Source organism: Eublepharis macularius, chromosome 11 (assembly GCF_028583425.1).
Source record: "Eublepharis macularius isolate TG4126 chromosome 11, MPM_Emac_v1.0, whole genome shotgun sequence".
Lineage (NCBI taxonomy): Eukaryota > Metazoa > Chordata > Lepidosauria > Squamata > Eublepharidae > Eublepharis > Eublepharis macularius.
This window is the reverse complement of record NC_072800.1, coordinates 11,111,336-11,132,316: the sequence shown is the minus strand read 5'-3', so window position 1 is coordinate 11,132,316 and position 20,981 is coordinate 11,111,336. Positions and strand designations below refer to the sequence as shown.

The 20,981-nt window shown below is 46.3% G+C and overlaps 1 protein-coding gene across 2 annotated transcripts in view; it reads left to right on the top strand.

Moving 5' to 3' along the window:
• ZDHHC11 (zinc finger DHHC-type containing 11) overlaps window positions 1–20,247 on the top strand; it is a 49,642-nt gene extending 29,395 nt beyond the window's left edge. Inside the window, exons 8-10 of one of the 2 annotated variants that reach the window (XM_054991665.1) lie at window positions 686–807; window positions 10,500–10,558; window positions 18,858–20,247. In XM_054991665.1, coding sequence (XP_054847640.1) covers window positions 686–807; window positions 10,500–10,558; window positions 18,858–18,864 — 188 coding nt within the window. In that variant the 3' untranslated portion in view covers window positions 18,865–20,247. The remainder of the gene's footprint in view (window positions 1–685; window positions 808–10,499; window positions 10,559–18,857) is intronic. The other variant, XM_054991666.1, reaches the window with a different exon arrangement.
• Window positions 20,248–20,981: the final 734 nt, after the last annotated feature.

Sequence of the window (20,981 nt, the reverse complement as noted above, 5' to 3'; positions counted from 1 at the left end):
AACACTTGGAGATGCTATTGGAGGAAAGCCCTGCCCTGGATAGCCCAGGAGAGCCTGATCTCATCAGATCTCAGAAGCGAAGCAGAGTCGGCCTTGTCGTGACACAGCGCGGAGGGCGATCTAAACTCCCCTCTGTCTGGAGATCAGGGGGGCGGGGCCACCGGCCATGTGACCATTTTCACCGAGGGCCATTTAAACTTTAAAAAACTCCCCTCTTGTTCCAGCTGACCCAAAGTGGCGTCATTGTGCGGTCTTGAGTTCCACCACTGAGTTCCACCACCTCTTTTCCCAGATGAAAAGCCCTGGACCTCCAATGAAAACCAGCGTCGCAGAGGCAGGCAATGGCAAACCACCTCTGTTAGTCTCTTGCCATGAAAACCCCACCAGGGGTCACCATAAGTCAGCTATGACTTGAGGGCACTCTCCACCACCATTGGAGGAAAAGGAAAACTTGCCGTTCGCTCTGGTTGCTGGGAATCTCTTCCAGCACACGTCCATGCCCACAATAATGAAAGCTATTTTGCTAGTTTGAATTAGATTGCCATGCCACATTACGGATACGTAATTCAGATTGTGTCTTGTTAAGTGCACTTCTTCTGAATTTGATATCAGCAGCCTAAGCTGTTGAGCTAAGGGAATTGGTTTTTTTAAGCTAAAAAAGTACAAATAATTTCTTTGTATGCAGTGGTTAAGAAGCTGAGCACATATGAATACATGACTCGACATCGACACCATAATAATACTGTGGCTCAGGAAATAAATGTGGAAGCAACATTAGATGGATCAAGCAGAATGGAACCCTTGCAGGTAAGATCTTGCCCACTGACTTCTGTCTTCTTGGGAGCTGCCTCTTTGTAGTGTTTAGAAATAAACATGGCACAGTCTTTTCTTCTCAAAGGGTAAGGCCCCACGTTAGGTCACAGGAATGTGCTGGGAGCTCTTTGCTTCCTAGGAGCATGGGGGCACACTTTGGATTAGGACTGTGAGACATGGGCAGAAAGGCACCTTCCCCCTGCCCCATTTTATCAACCTAAAAAGGCCTTAGGAGGTGTGCTATTTGCCCAGTTGGGCATATTAACTCAGAAGTCAGTCCAAGTACAGAGGAGTGATACTGGTAGTACATCATCTGGTCAGTCTCTCTGGCAGCTTTGTTGATGGAGAAGTTGGAGTGTTTGTGAACATTCTGTGCCATGATGCTATATCAGCCCATCAGTGTCAAACTACCGCAAGCACACTGCAATAAAAGTGATCTTATGCATGATTGCTGAGAAGTAAGTCCAATGGTATTCAATGGAGCTTATTCTTAGGTAGCTGAATACAATTGCAAGGTCTAATTGATTTTCATCACAAGGCAGTGCCTATACCTTGCCCTGGCAAAATGCTTTTGAATTAAGCTTGTGTCAGCTTGTGGCTAGATAAGGCGCTTCCTACAGGTTCCCTTTCAAAAGCAAACAGGAGTCCATTGATTGAACAAGGAAACTTTACTGCAGAAAAGGTCCATTATAGTCCACTGTCCTGAATAGGAGACTCAGGATGGTACACAGTCATTGTTACCAATGAAGGGCAAAGCATGAGGTACAAAGTAACAATATCCGTCTGAATCAGCCTCCCCCCACAGTTCTCAAAACAACATCTTTCAATCCTGGGAAGCTGCTCTCCTTCAAGGCCAATGCTTGGTGGAACGGTGTTAGACAAAACAGTCGCCTCCGGTGGGAATGCTGCCTGGGAACTGGTGCACCTGGGAAGAAAGCACTTAAACACTAGAAGCATTAGAAAATGGAGTCAGTACAGTTTAGATATACACTGGACCTGACATTCTGCCCCCCTTAAAACAGATCCCCCCCTGGTTTATATGGGTAGCGAGTATGAAAAGCTTTGGTTAATCTAGGAGCATGAACATGTACAGAGTTCACCCACTCATCGTACCCAGAATCAAAGTCCTTCCATCTAATGAGGTAAAAAAGCTGATTTCGTTTGAGTTTAGAGTCCAAAATTTGTTGCACCTCATAGTGTATTTGGTCGTCAATCAAAGTTGGAATGGGTGGAGCTTTGATGTGCCACTTGTCATCGGTAGGAGCCCTTTTCAAAAGACTGACATGGAACGTATCGTGTACGTGGCATAAGTTCTTGGGCAAAGTTACAGCAACAGTTACTTTATTTATTATTTTGCGCACAGGGAAAGGTCCCAGGAATTTCAGAGCGAGTTTACGGCTTGTCTGAGCTAGTTTCAGGTTCTTTGTGGAAATATACACATGATCTCCAGGTTGTAAATCCCATTCGGCCACACGATGGCGATCTGCGTATTTTTTGTAATCCAGTTTGGCTTTTTCAAGATGTTTCTTAATAAGAGTCCATTGTTGCGCCGCCTCCCCCCACCACGAAGATACATCGGGCAGATTAGAGGAATGGAGAGGGGGAGCGTCCAACGGGAAGGGATTGAAGTGAGCTCCATAGACAATTTTGAAAGGGGCCTCTCCAGTTGAAGCGTGTACACTGTTGTTATATGAGAATTCGGCCAGAGGGAGAAGGTCTACCCAATTATCTTGTTGGAAATTAATGTAGCAACGAAGAAACTGTTCTAGTATCTGGTTTGTTTTTTCGGATTGTCCGTCGGTTTGTGGGTGGTGGCTTGAGCTGATGCCTTGCTCAATATTCAACATTCTCAAAAGCTCCCGCCAGAAGTTGGCAACGAACTGTCCGCCGCGATCCGAAATCACCTTGGACGGAAAAGAATGTAATTTTACGATGTGTTTTAAAAATAAATCTGCTAGTTTTCGAGCGGTGGGTATAGCAGTACAGGGAATAAAATGAGCTTGTTTGGAGAACAGATCTACCACGACTAAAATGCAATTATGTCCTTTTGAAATAGATAGATCAGTGATAAAGTCCATAGATATTATTTCCCAAGGTCTGTTGGGTGTTTCCAATGGTTGCAGGAGACCCGGAGGTTTTCCTTTTCTGGTTTTGGCGCTGAGGCAAACGGGGCAGGAACTAACATATTGGGAAATGTCTTTGCGCATGCCCGGCCACCAGAACTGCCTTTGGATTAGATGCAATGTTTTCAGATACCCATAATGACCAGCAGTGGGAGCATCATGACAGCGCTGCAAAACCTCCAGCCGGAGGCTGTCTGGGACATAAAACTTGCTCCCAGCTAGCCAATCCTCCTGTGGGGATTGGACCAGTTTGTTTCGCGGAGCCTTATCCCCCTCCTTTTCCACCTCAGTTTTAAGTTTCGATTTCCACTCCTGGTTGGCCGGGAGGGGCTGTTTGGCTCGACTGCGAGTAGTCACTACGCCCCCAAGTTGCGTAGGCGAGAAGACCGTGTCGACAGTCTCCTCCCGTTTGCTCCTGTGTTGGGGCATGCGCGATAGGGCGTCCGCCAAAAAGTTAGTCTTGCCCGGGAGATAATTTAGAGTGAAGTTGAATTTGGAAAAGAATTCCGCCCATCGCAATTGCTTGGCATTCAGTCTGCGTGGGCTTCGGAGGGCCTCCAGATTTTTATGATCTGTCCACACCTCGAAGGGGTACCGCGCCCCCTCCAGCCAATGTCTCCAATTAGTAAGGGCTGCTTTTACTGCAAAAGCCTCCTTCTCCCACACATTCCAATTCCTTTCCGCCTCCGAAAATTTTCTAGACAAGAACGCACAAGGCCGCAATTTTCCATCCTCCCCCTTCTGCAGTAAAACTCCCCCTATTGCCGTATCGCTGGCGTCGACTTGCACTACGAAAGGGGACTGTTCGTTGGGGTGGGAGAGGATGGGTTCCGTTACAAATTGCTTTTTCAGGCATTCGAAAGCAGTTTGGCAATCGGAGGTCCATTGTAGTTTGGAGGAGGGTTTTTTAGCTTGGTCCCCTTTATCTTTTGTTTTCAACAATTCTGTTAAGGGGAGCGTGATTTGGGCGAAATTTGCTATAAAGTCTCTATAGAAGTTGGCAAAACCCAGGAAGGATTGTAGTTCTTTACGGGTGGTGGGTGTTTGCCATTCTTGAATCGCTTGTATTTTGGTCGGATCCATTTTTAAACCCTCTTGGGAGATGCAATATCCAAGGTAAGTGAGTTCAGTTTTATGGAATTCACATTTGGACAACTTGATGGGCAGTTTATTATTCATCAAGGTGGCCAGGACCTTTTGTACCATTTGAATATGTTCTTCCTCTGTGTCTGAATAAATTAAGACATCATCAAGGTACACCACCACCCCTTTGTACAGAAATTCGTGCAGAACTTCGTTTATCATGGACATAAATACAGACGGGGCTCCCGTCAATCCAAAAGGCATAACTAGGTATTCATATTGTCCGAGGGGCGTATTAAATGCGGTTTTCCACTCATCCCCTGCCTTGATACGGACGTGGAAGTAAGCATCTTTTAAGTCTAATTTTGTAAAGATCTTACCTTGGGCCACGACGTTGAGAAGGTCTCGGATGAGTGGTATAGGATAGGCGTTGTTGGTGGACACTGCATTAAGTCCTCGAAAGTCCGTGCACAGTCGTAGTCCCCCATCCTTCTTTTTCACGAAGAGGACCGGAGCGGCGTGGGGGCTGTTGGCTGGGCGGATGAACCCTCGTTGGAGGTTGGTGTCGATGAATTTCCGGAGCTCTTCTCGTTCATGGAGACTCATGGGATAGAGTCGTCCTTTGGGCAGTGAGGCTCCGGGTAAAATTTCTACCGCACAGTCCGTTCGTCGGTGCGGGGGTAGAGTATCAGCTTCCTCCTCGGAAAAAGCGTTTAGAAAAGGCCAATACGGTTCGGGTATTTGGTTGATTTCTTCTTGAGTAAGAAGGGCCTTTTCAGTATGAGTTGGATCATTGCCCCAGTTTTGGTTCCAACGGTGATTTTTGCAGTTGGCATGACTGAAGGTGATACATCCTTGTGCCCAGTCTATGTAGGGATTGTGATCACATAGCCACTTGCTGCCTAGAATTAACGGGTATTTGGCAGTGGAGCTGATGACAAAAGACCTCTTTTCCCAATGTTGTCCCATGCCTGTGATCACTGGGATGGTCTCAGTGGTAACAGGGTTCATATTGGTGCCATCCATTTGTTCAAAGATTACTGGATTTTGTAATTCCCGAGTTGGTAAGACTAGTCCATTGACTAGAGCTGGGGCGATGATGTCTCTCGAACAGCCCGAGTCGATAAGGGCTTGCACTCGGATGTGCATTTTTCTCTCTGGGTTGATTAGAGTTACTGGCATGAATAAGATGGACCCAGGCGGCCGGTTCCGTGCAGGGACGGGCTTGGGGCGGATCTGTCGTTTGGGCCCTTTTACGACAGATCCATCTCGTTTCCCGACTGGGGGCTTTCTGGGTTGACTTCTGCGTTTGGGGAAGCGGGGTCGTATTCCATAACTTCTTCCGCTTCCAGTCCTCTCTCTGAGGCGGGCCTTTGGGAAGCGCCGCGGCCTCTGTTCGCGCGTGGCGCGGGAATCGGGCGTTGGAGAGTAGGAAATGGAGCAAGGGTTGGGCGCCGTAGTTGAAGCGGAGGTCTTTGCACAGGCCGGTAGGGGCATTGTGCTGCAAAGTGACCGGCTTGTCCGCATTGCAAACACAGCCCTTGTTGCCATCTAGCATCTCTCGCTCCACGGGTGGCGTACCCAGCTCCCCGTCCTCCCTTCTGTAAAGTCAAGGGTCTTCTTTGTCCCGTTTGTTGTTGTTGTTCAACCAAACGGACTTCCAAAATGCGATTCTCAACTTCGCATGCAAGTTGGATCCAACCTAACAACGTAGGGGGATTGTCCTGCATGAGGGCTCTGTCCAAAAGTCTCGGGTTTAGTCCTTGCTTGAATAGAATGATTTTGGTGGACTCCTCACACCTAGGGCATTTGGCGGCCAATTGTCGGAATTTCGTGATATAGTCTCTCACCGACATGCTGCCCTGTTTAATGGCTTGCAATTCTGTTCGGGCCCTGGTTTCCTCTAAGGGGTCTTCATATTGCGCTCGAATAGCATCCACCAACCCCTGGAGAGTATTAAGTTCCGGGGCCCCGATATTGTATAGTCCTACATACCAGTCCGCGGCTTTGCCTTGTAAGCGGGAGCTGAGATGTTCAATTTGACTGGCCTCGCTGCCGAAGAGGTGTCCCCACCGGTTGAAGAATTGCACGACTTGCACTAGGAAAAATCCCAGTTTGGAGGGATCCCCATCAAAAGTAGCTTCCAGTTTCACCCAACCCATCGGGAGGTCTTGCCTCGGAGCCGGTGCTGGGTAGAAGTCCGTCGGAAGCATCAATGGCACATGAGGTATGGGGGGACCCGGTTGTGGTAGCGGTGCTGGTTGCGCTGGCGGCGGCATCACCGGTTGAGCCGGGGGTGGCGGCCTCGGCTGGGCTGGCGGTGGTGCTCTCGGCTGGGCCGGTGGCTGCAGTCGTGGTTGGACAGGCGGCTGCAATCTCGGTCGGGCTGGTGGTGGCAATACAGGAGGTGCTGGCAGTAGCGGTTGAGGTGGAGGTGGCCGGTGCGGCTGAGTAATGACCGGCCGCTGAGGGACGGGTTGGTGGGGTCGTAGTGGTGTAGGCCCCACCGGTTGGTTCGGAGGTGGTATTACGGGCTGCTCAAGTGGCAAACGTATCGGTTGCTGCGAAGGAGTTAGTTGCGGTCGAAGCGGAAGGGGCCGCAGCGGCGAAGGCCTGATGGGTGGTGGGCCGCGCGGGCTTGCCCCTCTCGGCGTCGTGTCTCTGGGACGCAAAGGCTGGTCTTGTGGCGTCGGGGCGCTCGGGGTTTGTTGAATGGGAACCACTTCTAGCGGTCGTTGCGGTAATTCCTCCTCAGAAGGGGCCGGAGGCTCTTCCGTCTGATCCGGCCGAACTGTCGTTGGAGAAGCGGGAGGGGGTATCACCGTCGTTTCGGTTGGACGGGTTGGCCCTTCTTCCTCCTCTCTAGGCTCCTCCGCTGGAGTCTCCTTGGGAGATGGATCCCCGTCCGATTTAGGGGTTTCCGTCGGAGTCTCTCCAGGTACCTCAGCTGGAGTATCCCCGCGCGGCGGGGTTTCGTCTTTTCTAGGGAGTTCCGCGGGCGACTCTCCCGGTTCTCCAGGATAGTATTCCTCCTCTCCCGAAGGCAGCGGCTGCTGCGGGGCGTCCTCCACTGGATAGGACATGACACTTTGGAGGGTGGCGATTTGTACCGCCATTTCTTCAGGTGAGATTCTCTCCCCTGCCCCCATCGCTGAGATTAGGTGAATGGCATGAGCCAAACTTTCCTCCATATCAATCAGCCTAGCTTCCAACTGTTGCATTCGGCTAGGACCCGGTTGCCCCATCACGGAACCTCCTTCGGTTGTACTCACCGGGGAAAACGGCCCCCAAGGCGGAGGATCTCCTTGATCGACTCGTGATCTCGCTGCTAGAATTCCTTTGGCTAGGCCCGTCACTGCCGAGATGCCGGAATCTACAGCATGGGTGCGACTTTGCATTTGCACCCAACTATGTTCAGGAACTTCCGTTGGCTCTTTCCAGGGGGCAAGTTCCGAATAATCCCAACTCAGGGCGCCGCGGCGAGATGTGTTCCCGTCCGTCTGTTCGGCCGTCCTGTTCCAAAACAGCCACGGTTGGCTGCTATCCAGCTCAGGGACAGTCTCTAGGCTTCGGCGTCCGTCCATCGAAACTCTTGGATGAAGCCCTCCGGCCCTGCGCTCTCGCGTTTCTCGGGGTCTGGCTCCCCACTCCGACGGGGTGGGTAGCGAGATCAAGGGGAGAGCGGTAGCCGTCGGCCTTGTCCCTTCACTGCTGAGGTCGATGAGAGGCGGTGTAGACGTCGAAGCTCCAGCCCCGGCTGGCACATGAGATTCTTGGGGTTGCACTGTTTGACTGTCGGGGGACGCATACGGATCAAACAAAGGATCCCTGTCCGGGACTACCTTGGATTCCGCTGGGCCCGACTCAGGCATGATTGGTAACAAAATGTCAGCTTGTGGCTAGATAAGGCTCTTCCTACAGGTTCCCTTTCAAAAGCAAACAGGAGTCCATTGATTGAACAAGGAAACTTTACTGCAGAAAAGGTCCATTATAGTCCACTGTCCTGAATAGGAGACTCAGGATGGTACACAGTCATTGTTACCAATGAAGGGCAAAGCATGCGGTACAAAGTAACAATACCCATCTGGATTTGCCTCCCCCCACAGTTCTCAAAACAACATCTCTCAGTCTTGGGAAGCTGCTCTCCTTCAAGGCCAATGCTTGGTGGAACGGTGTTAGACAAAACAGTCTCCTCCGCTGGGGAAGCTGCCTGGGAACTGGTGCACCTGGGAAGAAAGCACTTAAACACTAGAAGCATTAGAAAATGGTGTCAGTACAGTTAAAATATACACTGGACCTGACACATTAGCATAGCATTTTCAAGGGAGGAGAATGCATGGTTCCATATGAATCCTCCGTAGTTCGTAGTATAGCAAGAAAGCTGATAGGAAAGCTGAGACCCCCTAACACCAAATCACCATACGATGCAGTAGAAATCTTGGGTCACTGCCTGACCGCTGTAGCTGAAAATGAACAAATTGAAATTGAACCCAGACAAGACAGAAATAAAGCTCGTTGAGAAGATAGAGATCTTGAAGGACACGTATTCCCTACTTTCTGTGGAGTTCATCTGACCCTTGCAGACTTTCAGTTAAAAGCCTAGGAGTTATACTGGATCCAGCATTACTGCTAGAAAAGCAAAGTTAATGCCGCTGCAAAAACATGTTTTCTACAACCTCACTCTGGCCTGGAGGATGGCCTCCTACCTCAGCACAGCCGATCTGGCCACCTGGATCCATCCTATAGTAACATCAAGGCTTCACTATTGTAATGCACAATAGATAGTTCTCCCATCTGAGGGCCAAGCTACACATGACGAATGACACTTGAACAGCAAGTGTATTTCTCCCTGTTCGCTTGCCCTCCACTCAATCCACTTGCCGTTCAAGTGTCATTCGTCACTTGTAGCTTGGCCCTGAGTCAACTAGGAGACTCCAGTTGGTGCACTATGCTGCAGCTCCGTTATTATCAGGAGTGAGCTGGAGCATGAAGCGGAGGTGAAATTGACAGAAGCAAAGATGAAATTAAGGAACGCTCAGAGGACCGATCCCCTTTTTAAATTACCGTGGTGTGGAGAGGTGAACTCAACAGAGCCTTTGGGGAGGCGAAGATGAAATTAACAAACCCTCTGATGAGAAATCTCCCCGGCTCTGTCTTTTTAAACCAGAAGGGCTTTTTTTCAGCAGGAAGGCGGTGGAACGGAGTTCCGGCACCTCTTGAAAATGGTCACATGGCCAGTGACCCCGTCCCCTGATCTCCAGACAGAGGGGAGTTGAGATTGCCCTCTGCGCCAGTGGCGCTGAGATCAATCTAAACTCCCCTCTGTCTGGAGATCAGGAGGCGGGGCCACCGGCCATGTGACCATTTTTGCCAAGGGCGATTTAAAAAGTATTTCTGATATTTATGTGTTAATATTAAATCAAGTCTGTAGGAACGAAAGGCACTTTAAGTGGGAAAGGATCTTGGGAGAAGAAGTATGATGCAGGAGTGGCAGTGGGTTTGGGAAACATTACCAACAAATTGATCTCAACGGATAATGAAGACATTTAAAAAAAATTATATTTGGGTGGTATTTAATACAACAAAAATTATCATGCATATATAAAACTCCACTTTATACATGCTGATGATGTGGTGCAACAAGAATGGATCAATTTCATATTTTGGGGGATGTGTAAAAGTCCATACATTTTGGGCTTCAATGTTAAAATTAATTCATGAAATTACAGAATATAAAATCCCTGAAGACCCTAAAGGCAGTTTTGTTTGAAGGACTTGATTCAGCATATAGATGTATTAATTGCAGCACATATATGTATAGCTGCTTATTGAAAATGTATAGGCCTTCCCACCATTTCAGAATGGCTACGAAGTGTGGAATATAGCATATCTGACATCATTAATATATTACAAACAATATTTATATGGACACAATCCTTTTACCGATAAGTTTCTAGAACACTGAACTTTTAAAATAATGTTTTGGAATAACATGTGTAAGGATGGGATTCTGCCATATGTATTTTTCTAACCATTGTGAGACTGGCTCCTTTTTTAGGATATAGACTTGAATTCTTGTTTCTTTTAATAAACAATATATATATATAATGGAAACGAACAGAAAGAAAATGGAGCCATTCCTTGCCTTCGTGGCATTCTGCATTGTACTCGTGATGTAATTAATAAACTGTGAAAACCTGCCAATGGCCCTGAGAATAAGGAAAATGCATTTTAACCTGGGGATGAGAAATAATAGCCTCTTAAACTCTGATGTACAATTGATGACTTACCAAATCCTCTGTGTCATTTATGATTTCATGTCATAAGTGCAACATAAGACAACCATGCCATTCTTTATGGACAGAAATGGATTAATTTGCATTACTTGCTTCTCTTTTTTGCCATTGGATTCTTTCTAATATTTAGAAAGAGTTCTGTTTCTTTAATAGAAGTTAAATCCATTTGTTTTACCTTTCTTAGGATTTAACTGAAGTAAGACAGCCAAAGCCTTTGGAAATTGCAGGCCTCCCAGCATCAGGGTAGGTGACAAACTTATAATTTCCACTGTTCAAAGGGTGGGCAGCCAGAAAGGACAATCAACAGATTAATTAAGCTATTTGGCCGTAATGCTATCCTCAGATACCGAAAAATCATAGGATGGAAATACATATTATTAAGTACCTAGGGATATTCAAGTGAACCTTATTTCTTGTGTTCCCCCACCCACTTCCCATGCACTTGCTCACACAGTCACACTTCCATTTGCTCCATGTGAGTACATTCACACATTTGATACCAGTTCCTCCTTGACTGCTAAAAGTATCCCATTTATTGTGAGGCACCAGAGTGTTCCATTTTTCCCTTCTGATAACAATGTGGTTTGAAATTAATGCAGGCTGTTGCATTACATTTCTATAAAGAAATAGCAATGGCTCTATGTCTTTACTACCTCTGTAGGTGATCTTTGACAAGGAAATTCTCCATTTAGAACTGCCAAAGTTTCCCCCATCTCCCACACCCATTCATTGAAATGCAGATCTGGACACTTTCTCGCACCTTAAAGAAATGGTCATAGATCCAGAGGAGTTATCCGTGTTAATCTGTAGTTGCAAAAAAGTAAAAAGTCCAGTAGCACCTTTAAGACTAACCAACTTTAGCATAAGCTTTTGAGAACCACAGCTTTCTTTGTCAGATGCATCTGTCAAAGAGAGCTGTGGTTCTCGAAAGTTTATGCTACAGTAAAGTTGGTTAGTCTTAAAGGTGCTACTGGACTTTTTACTTAAAGAAATGCAAACTGGTAAGTCAAAGGAGCTGTCAGTCAGTCCGTCAGTCACTGTATTTAGCCAGGACTTCCTCCAATTAATGACCAGCCATATTTTGCCACTTTAATAGTCATTTCCCTATTTCTGTCTGCTAACATTATTATAATATAATTCCTTCTATCTTTCCCCAGCAGACTATCAGTTATGGGATTAATATACATTTCCCTAATATGTTCATATATTTTACAATCAAACAAGACATGCAGTAAGGACTTAACACTCCCATCTCCGCATCGGCGTAAACATTTTTCATAACGTATCTTCTTATATTTGCCTTCCAGGACATCATACCGTAATAGAGTAAAAGCTCTCCTATAATCAGGATTCTTTAAGCTGTTTATATAAGGCATTGGTGAAACCCTATTCATCATGCATCTCTCCAGTAAATAGTTCTTAAGTCTAGAAGGAGCCGACAGTTCTTGTTGCTGCAGTGAAAACAGCTGAGCTGGCACTGTGCCCGCCGGACTCAATTGCATATGCAATCACACAGAGAGAGCTCCCATGAAAATGACATGCACGTGCGCCAAGCAAGATACTGCCTGCATGTGAATTGAGGACCACACACAAAATCTTGCACTTGAGCATCCCTACGTACTTAAATCAAAAAGAGTCCAGTAGCACCTTTAAGACTAACCAATTTTATTGTAGCATAAGCTTTCGAGAATCAAGTTCTCTTCGTCAGATGCATGATACAGAAACTGGTCAAATATAGAAGAGGAGGGAGGAGAAGGGAAGGAGAGAGAAGAGGCAATTAGGGGGGGGGGAGAGGGGGAGGGTGCAACCAAAACATTCCTTTGCTAGTATATGTAAACATCTCCTTTTGGTGTGTGGATCAGTTGGCTTCAAAGGAGTTTGCCTTGTTAGTTTGTAGCAGCCAAACAGCTAGACCATCCAATTCCAATGCAGTATGAGCCTTCGATAACCACAGCTCTCCCTGCCAGATGCATCTGACAAAGAGATCTGTGGTCCCCGAAAGCCCACGCCAGGTGCCACTGAGCCTAAGTACTTAGTAATATATATTTCTACTCATAATAATAGGATCTACAGAGCATTTCCATAACAGCTGTTCTTCTGACACGGTATCGCCCCTTTCTAGTCCGAACGGCTTAGTAAAAGAAAAGCCAAATTAGACTCAACTGACAGATTTTGACCACTGCGCAATTAATCTTGCTTCTGGTTGGCTCCCAATTCCATTTTATCAAGGATCACTAAGAGCCATTTTAATTGAATAGGTATATAAATGGAGCAGAACACCATAATGACTCAACTGAGGGTTCTGTGATGGTTTAGCCTGTGGTAAAATGCCACAAAGCAACAATGGCAATTGTGAAGGATTGAGGAGTCAGCTCTGAAAAGCATCTGCTCCCAGTCTGGGCTGAACATTTGCACTGAGCGGGAGCATAACTAGGAGTTGGAGCTCTTGGTCACCAGGCTGGGCTCACTGGCACTAGCAGTGACTCTTGGCACCCCAAAGGCAGATTGTTTAAAGAAGAGACCTCTCTCACTTTACCTCAGAAATTTTTTCAGACTGGCAAAGTAACACTACTGAGGGCCGAGCTACAAGTGACGAATGACACTTGAACGGCAAGTGAACAGACTCACGTGTATTCCTCCGTTCACTTGCCCTCCACTTGCGCTGCACTCGATCACGTGGAGTGCAAGTGAACAGGGAGGCATAGATGTGAGTCTGTTCACTTGCCGTTCAAGTGTCATTCGTCACTTGTAGCTTGGCCCTCAGAAAGTATTTCTTCAGTGTTCAGACATACTTTAAAGGCTTTCTTCATTATCTGAGCAATGTTGCATAGCTGTCAACTGGTCTTATTATTGTGAATTGATCTGGGAACTATTATGGCTGAAAACAATAAATACAATCAAATGGACCCAGCAGGCACCTTTATTCTACCAGGGGATGTGGAATTTATCCAACCGGGTTAAGAACTGTAGACGATAATGAGGTGTTCACCCATCCAGTCTTCTCCCACCACCCTCAAGAAAAAAAAAAGATCCCTTTGTATCTGTCACCAGCAGGAGCAAGCAGACATTTGTGGTGCGGAGTCCTCCTGCCATCCAAAACCAGCTCTCTTCAAGTGTGTTCCTTTATCTAGCCACCCCAGGCAGTTGCCGAGCCATCTACTTCACTGCCCTGTGCATGAAAATCTTAGGAATCTTTTCCTTATATGAATCCAGACATCAATTTCCCACTTACCTTGGCAAATGTGTCCATTGAGGCTGGGGGCGGGGGTGAAGAATGACAGCCAAGAGGCCCCCGTTGCAAAAAAAGGAGTGGGAACGAATGAAAATATGTCTAACCAACTACTGACAAGATCAACAGAAGAGTAACAAATACAAACTGTTTCCCTAGGTCTAAAACTTTTCCCTTTGTGCTAATAAAGAGAGGTGAAATAATCTTATTTACCACATTCATTTCCCATCTTTTATCACTAGTCCTGCTCCAGTCACCTCATGAAGGTTTGTTTCTTTCTTCAGCCAGCCGATCTGCCATCTTCTCTCTTCCCCAGCCAGGTGAAGAGCCAAAAGACACAGGGCCCTCTCCTTCCCCATCCCCTGGTCTCTCTGGGCGTACCGTCTTGGAATCTCTGCAGCCAGGAAATTCTTCCTTCCTTTTATGACCTTCCAAGATCCAAACATTCTACCTGCGGGAAAATTCTGGGCCAGAACCAGGACAGTATCTTCAACATGCCTCCATTCAGAATGGGTCTTGACTCAAAAAGGGCCTGTGTGTACATAACAGTTGCTGGGAAGGCTGAAAATTAACTAGAAAAAAAGGGTTTCTGTGTTTGCTTCTAGCTGGGAAGGTTATGCTAAACTAACCTCTGAGGACTAGCAGAGTGCCACGAACACTGAACTTGCAAAGCTATAGATTTTACACAACTAATCTGTACGATGAGTTGCCATTTCACCACACAGAAAGGGAGAAACTATACAGAGAGAGATCTGTTGTTTACAAACTTGTTGGAGATGTTAAAATTGGAGATGGCATTATTCCGATGAAAAGAGATCAAGGGTACGTCACAGACACCGCCCACAAATGCTTTCTAAGATGGAGATCAGAGGAACAGTGGAAATAGCCCACCCAAATAATTTTAGCATGAATATCTGAAAAGTTCCTCTCTATAAGTTCCTCCCTTCTTTTCCGAGGGCCAAGCTACAAGTGACGAATGACACTTGAACGGCAAGTGAACAGACTCACGTCTATGCCTCCCTGTTCACTTGCCCTCCACTTGCGCTCCAAGTGCAGCGCAAGTGGAGGGCAAGTGAACAGGGAGGAATGCACGTGAGTCTGTTCACTTGCCGTTCAAGTGTCATTCATCACTTGTAGCTTGGCCCTGAGAGTTCTCTTTCCTTAGGAGAGATGGCTGCAGCAACGGGGGACGCAATACCCTGTCAAGTCGCTGTCTTTTGCTTGAAGATGAAGCTCAGCAAATTTCTCATGCACAAAGTACATCTGGTCACTGTGGGTTGCGTTAAAGGGGAGAATTTGCTCTCGGATCAGCTCCATGGCTGACCTGCCTTCAGTTTACGTTGTGTGAAGGGTTTGTGTTCACAAAATTTAAAATGCTAATGTTTCAATTTTATTTTATTTTATTTACAAAAATTAGGTTGTTCCGATTACTTGCAAATTAGCGGGAAACATTTAGGAAGGGCTCCTTCCCCCAGGGCCTGCTTACCACAGGACAGATTCAGTCTCCTTGATGGCCACTGGCCTGTAGGAAATGGCTTAAGTGTGGAAGACTCAAATGACCAGGCCGTTGTGAGACAGTTGTGATTATTCTTTGAAAATAGTGCGTCGGTGTGACTCTCCTAACTCTTTCAGAGGCCATTTCTGCATGAGTTACCTGCATCGGGATCAATGCTGTTGAGAAATGAGTTTTTTTCCTGCTTCCCCACAGCGCCGTGATGCATTCGTTCTCCTCTGGAGGTTTCCCTGGCTTTTCTCCAAACTTTCTCAAACTTGGGCCATTTCCACACATCTTACGCGCCTCTGGAACGTTGCGCAAAACACCCGGAAGATAGCATCTTCTCGCGCGAAATCGCACGAGAAGACGCTATCTTCTGGGTGTTTTGCGCAACATTCCGGAGACCCGTAAGAGATATGGAAACGGCCCTGCTTTGCTCCAAAGTTTTAGGAAAGATCACAGTAGAGCTTGAGGCGTGAGCCAGGGTGCCTGCGTCACTCTCCAGGTTTCAAGAAAGAATTGTACTGTTTCAGGTGACTCTACAGCCCCTGAGGAAGTCTATACTTCCACCCCGAGCCTGCGAAAGCGGGGAGGGCGGAATACAAATGTAATAAATTAAATTAAATTAAATTAAATATACGATGAAATCTGCCACCAGCCGGCCACAGCTAGGGCTGCATCATGATGTACCACCTGCATCACATCGTGGTAGACACCTGAAAGAAAAGGAAAGAAACAAAAAAAAATTTTTTTGAATAGGCGCATACTTACCGTCTTCCTCTGTGCACCTGGAGTCTTTGCCCTGTTCCTGGAAAGCTACTGGAATAGGACTTGCTATCTCAGTCTGCTTCAGACTGCTTCAGCTATGAACCTCGTAGAGGGCTTAGTAACAAGAGAATGTACTGCATTTGTTGCAATTGTTATATTGTAATTTTGTATCACTGTATGTCTGTTTGATGCTGAGCACATTTGTTAAATTGATTAGAGAGCGTTAGCCTTAATATATATATATATTTGCATGTTTGTATAATTACAAAGCACATTTGTTGCAGCAGTAGTGAATGTAAGTCATTTCAGGATCCATCCTGGGTGGGTTTCCCACTTTCTCCTTATCGCCTTGTTCCAGGGTGCGCCTTGTTCCAATTTTCCCTAACCTTGGCCGTTTCCACATGTCTTCTCCCCCTCTTGAAAAATGGCGCAAAACGTATGGAACGACACACCTTCATGGCACGATTTCCTGACATGACTTTGCTTTGTGGCACGATAAAATCTGAAAATGCGCCACGAAGCGAAATCATGATGGAAAATCATGCTATGAAGGCGCGCCGTTCCGTAAGTTTTGTGCCATTTTTCGGGAGGAGGGGACGTGTGGAAATGGCCCTTGTCTGCCTGGCAGTCATTTACTCCTCCCATTACCAGAGGCCTTTAAAAAATAATAAATCAGTATTTGAAAACATCATTAGAAGGAGAACTCTATGTTGTTTTTTAACATGAGTATTTTTATTTGATTCTTTTAGCAATGTTATCTATGATTTATATTTCATATTCTTTGTGTTTGTTTGTAATGGCCTTTGGCTGTACACAATATATAAATGTTATTGTACTGTTAAAAATCAGCACTATAATTTCTATATAACATTGTCATGATAGAGGTAACAGGTTCTCTGAATTCTCAGCTTTCATTTTTTAAAAAAAGTCTTTAGCCCCTTCCTTTGTGGAGGTATAAGAGGAAAGGCATATCATCACAATGGAAGAAGCTAGAGACTTGTGTTTTAAATGAAAGCTGGGAATTCACAGAACCTTTCACATCTATTGTTGCAAGGATATATCAATTGCACTATATTCTAGAGTCAATTTTTTTAAAAAAAAAATTCAAAAGCCCAGGTGGCCCAGGGAAAGGATGGTAGCCACTGCTGGGGGGACTGGGGCAGGGAAACTGAGGGAAACTTGACATGCAGAAGCTCCATTGCCACTGTGTTTTATTTGCTGCCCCACAAACAATGGTAAGACCACACAAGCCCCTCCCCATGTAGGAACTACCAGGGTAAGAACGAGGGCTCAGTGATAGCAGGTGTGCTTTTTGCCGGTATGATTGGTTTTTGAATGCATCATCATTTAGGTACCTAAGAACATAAGAACATAAGCAAAGCCATGTTGGATCAGGCCAGTGGCCCATCCAGTCCAACATTCTGTCACACACAGTGGCTAGAAATCCAGTGCCATCTAAAGGACTGTCAGTGAGGCCAGGACACCAGATGCCCTCCCACTGCCTTCCTTCCAGCACCAAGACAACAGAGCACCACCTCCCCACAAAGAGAATACCATCTATCTCCTGTGGCTAATAGCCACTGATGGACCTCTGCTCCATATATTTGTCCAGTCCCCTCTTGAAGCTGGCAATGCTTGTAGCTGCCACCACCTCCTGTGGCAACGAATTCCATGTGTTTATCACCCTTTGTGTAAAGTAGTATTTTCTTCTATCTGTTCTAACCCGACTGCTCAATAATTTCATAGAGTGCCCACGAGTTCTTGTATTGTGAGAAAGGGAGAAAAACACATCTTTCTCGACCTTCTCTAACCCGTGCATTATCTTGTAAACCTCTATCATGTCTCCCCTCAGTCGTCTTTTCTCCAGGCTAAAGAGCCCCAAGCGCCTCAATCTTTCCTCATAGGGAAAGTGTTCCAACCCTTTAATCATTTTAGTTGCCCTTCTCTGTACTTTTTCCAGTGCTATGATATCTTTTTTAAGGTGTGGCGACCAGAACTGTACACAGTACTCCAAATGAGGCCTCACCATCGATTTATACAGAGGCATTATGATACCGGCTGATTTGTTTTCAATCCCTTTCCTAATAACCCCTAGCATAGCATTAGCTTTTTTTATGGCAGTCGCACACTGTGCTGACGTTTTTAGTGAGTTATCTATCATGACTCCAAGATCTCTCTCTTGGTCAGTCTCCGCCAGTTCAGACCCCATCAACTTGTATTTATATTTTGGATTTTTGGTTCCAATGTGCATTACTTTGCACTTGGCTACATTGAACCTCATTTGCCACATGGATGCCCACTCTTCTAGCCTCGACAGATCCCTTTGGAGTGCCTCACAATCCTCTCTGGCTTTCACCACCCTGAACAATTTCGTGTCATCTGCAAATTTAGCCACTTCACTGCTTAATCCCAATTCCAAATCATTAATAAACAAGTTAAAAAGCATTGGACCCAATACCGACCCCTGTGGCACCCCACTGCTCACCACCCTCCACTGTGAGAAGTGCCCGTTTATACTCACTCTCTGTTTCCTATTAATTAGCCAGTTTTCGATCCACAAGAGGACTTGGCCCTTTATCCCATAGCTACTGAGCTTACTTAGGACCTGAAGTATGAAGGCTGGGAAAAGCCCCGGCCAGAGACCCATGACAGGGTTGCCAGCCTCCAAGTGGGAGCTGGCATTTTCCTGGAATTGCAACTGATCTCCAGACGACAGAGATCAGCTTCCCTGTAGGAAATGGCTGCTTTGGAGGGGCAGACTGTACGGCGTGACGAGGTGTCGAGGAGAAACTGAAGCTGCAGAGTGAGGAGATGTCCCTACTGAGCTCCCTCCCCTCCCTAGCCTCCTCCATCCCCAGGCACTGCCCCCAAATCTCCACAATTTTCCCAAGCTGGAATTGCCAACCCTCCCTGGAGGGCCTGAGTCCAGGTGGGGCGTCTAAAAAGGGTGGCTTCTTTGGGTATCATAGAGTGCCCTGTCTAGATTTATGAAAAGCATATCTGCAGAGAATAATGCAAAGGCCTGACTTCTTGTTTTATTTGCTCCCTAGACTGTGACCACATATTAACTGCAGTTACAGAAACAGCCTCGAGGACAAGCCAGCGTCCACAGAGATGGTCTTATCTGCGAAGGGTTTCCCGAGGAATTTCACAGCAGGGCAGTACTGAGTTCCACCAAGGGATGTGAGTCATGAAGCCCCTTTCAGCAATGGTGGACAGCTGGTTACTGTTCTGTAGAGATCTGCTTGTTGGATCACAATTGGACACTGCCGTGACTAGAGGGGGATGTCCCCTCTCAACCGAACCGAGCTTGCTCCTTTTAACCGACAAGAGGGTGCTATTGATATCGAAGACTGTGCACTGCCGGCATGTCGAAAACGCGTTTAATTTGGGGCAGTCGGCCAAAGTTCAAATTGGATGTTGCAGTGCCCTCTTCTCTGATAATATAGGGCTCTGAGATTTTTTACCTGCTCGCAATGAATTTCTGAAGATTGGCTGTGAGCTGCCTGTGAGCTGATAAGCAGGCAGGAGATATGCGAGTACTGTACTAGGATGAGGAAGTCCTCCTGAGGCCTACATTGATGCCTTCTTTGCTTTCGTCTCCAGCTTATGTTCACGGTGTGAACAGCCGGAGAGTGAGCAGGTATGAGGCCAAAACAGCTGTTCATAGGTCCTTCAGAACCAGCTGTGGCCGTTTGGTGCCTTCAGGCAAAGATTTCCCTGTTATGGAAAGACCAGCAGACTTGTGCAGTGGAAGATCACTGGATTTGGAAAACAAGATTCAAGTCCAGCAGCACTTTTAAAAACAACAAGATTTTCAGGGTATAAGCATTTGGGAGTCCGTGCTCCCTTCTTCGGATACCAGTAAGGGACTCTTCTTCAGACAATGGGAGCTCAGACTCTCGAAAGCTCACACCTTGGAAATCTCAGTGGTCTTTCAGGTGCTGCTGGACTTGAATCTTGCTCTTACACAGCGGACCAACATGGATACCTGCCTGAAACTACCTTCATGGATAGGAGAGAGATTGCGGATGCTTGTGGGAGTGGCCAGGTTTACAGCGTTCTGCCCAATTTGTATCAAGTGTTGCTAGAAGAGGTGCTGCTGCTCTTTGGGAACCCAGCTGGAGAGGACTCCCCTTTTCTTCTTTACTCTGAAAACCAGCTTTTGTAAGCAGTTGATTGTGTAACGGAACGTCTCATTTTTAAAAATCATCTTTTTAAAAAACAAATAATTCATACGAGTTTTGTGGCTTTGATAGGAACGTTTTAATGAATTCCCCAAAACACAATGTGGTGAGTTGTGAGCACTAGGTTAAAACTGAGCCTTCTGCATTGAAATTTATGAAAAGGGCACTTCTGATTTGCACTTTATGTGGGAATGGGGTGCTTTTTTAATACAGTGGAGTTCTCTAGATTTGTTTTTAAAGCAAAATATTTCTAATGGCAATGCGCTTGTTTAGTCATCTTTTCATATAAATTATTACAGAAGTGAAATGCGTGTTTGCATGTTTGTTTTATGTATCTGGACAATGCCTGTGACTATACCATACTGTAAAGGACCTAACTTAAAATTGCTCCGATGCAAATGGTGAAGACTGGAACTCAGATCTCTGAAAATGCCTGGCTGCATCCAGCCTCTCTTCAGCCGGCTTGCAAGAGGCATAAGAACAGTACTAGTAGAGATTGAGAAATAACAAAGGGAGGTGCAGACAGTCTGACATGGGCCAGCAAGGGCCTTTGCACACACACTTGATCTGCATGTGCCACCAAGAGAGAGTCACATGGGTAACCCAACCCAGTTGGTCATGATTGAATCCAGGTGAGGCTACCTTGGGTCTCATAGCATGCCCTGTCTAGCTTTATGAAAAGCATATCTGCAGAGAGTAATGCAAAGGCTTGACCTCTTGTTTTATTTGCTTCCTAGACTCTACCTGTACTCTGACCTGGATAGCCCAGGTGAGCCTGATCTCATCAGATCTCACTAGTTAAGCAGGGTCAGCCTTGGTTAGTAATTGGATGGGAGACCTTCAACGAAGACCAGGGTTGCAGAGGCAGGTGGCAAACCACCTCTATTGGTCTCTTGCCATGAAAACCCCGCCTGTCGTAAATCAGATATGACTTGAGGTCAGTCTCCACTCCAGACTGTACCTATATAGTGTGGGTGTGATGCATTG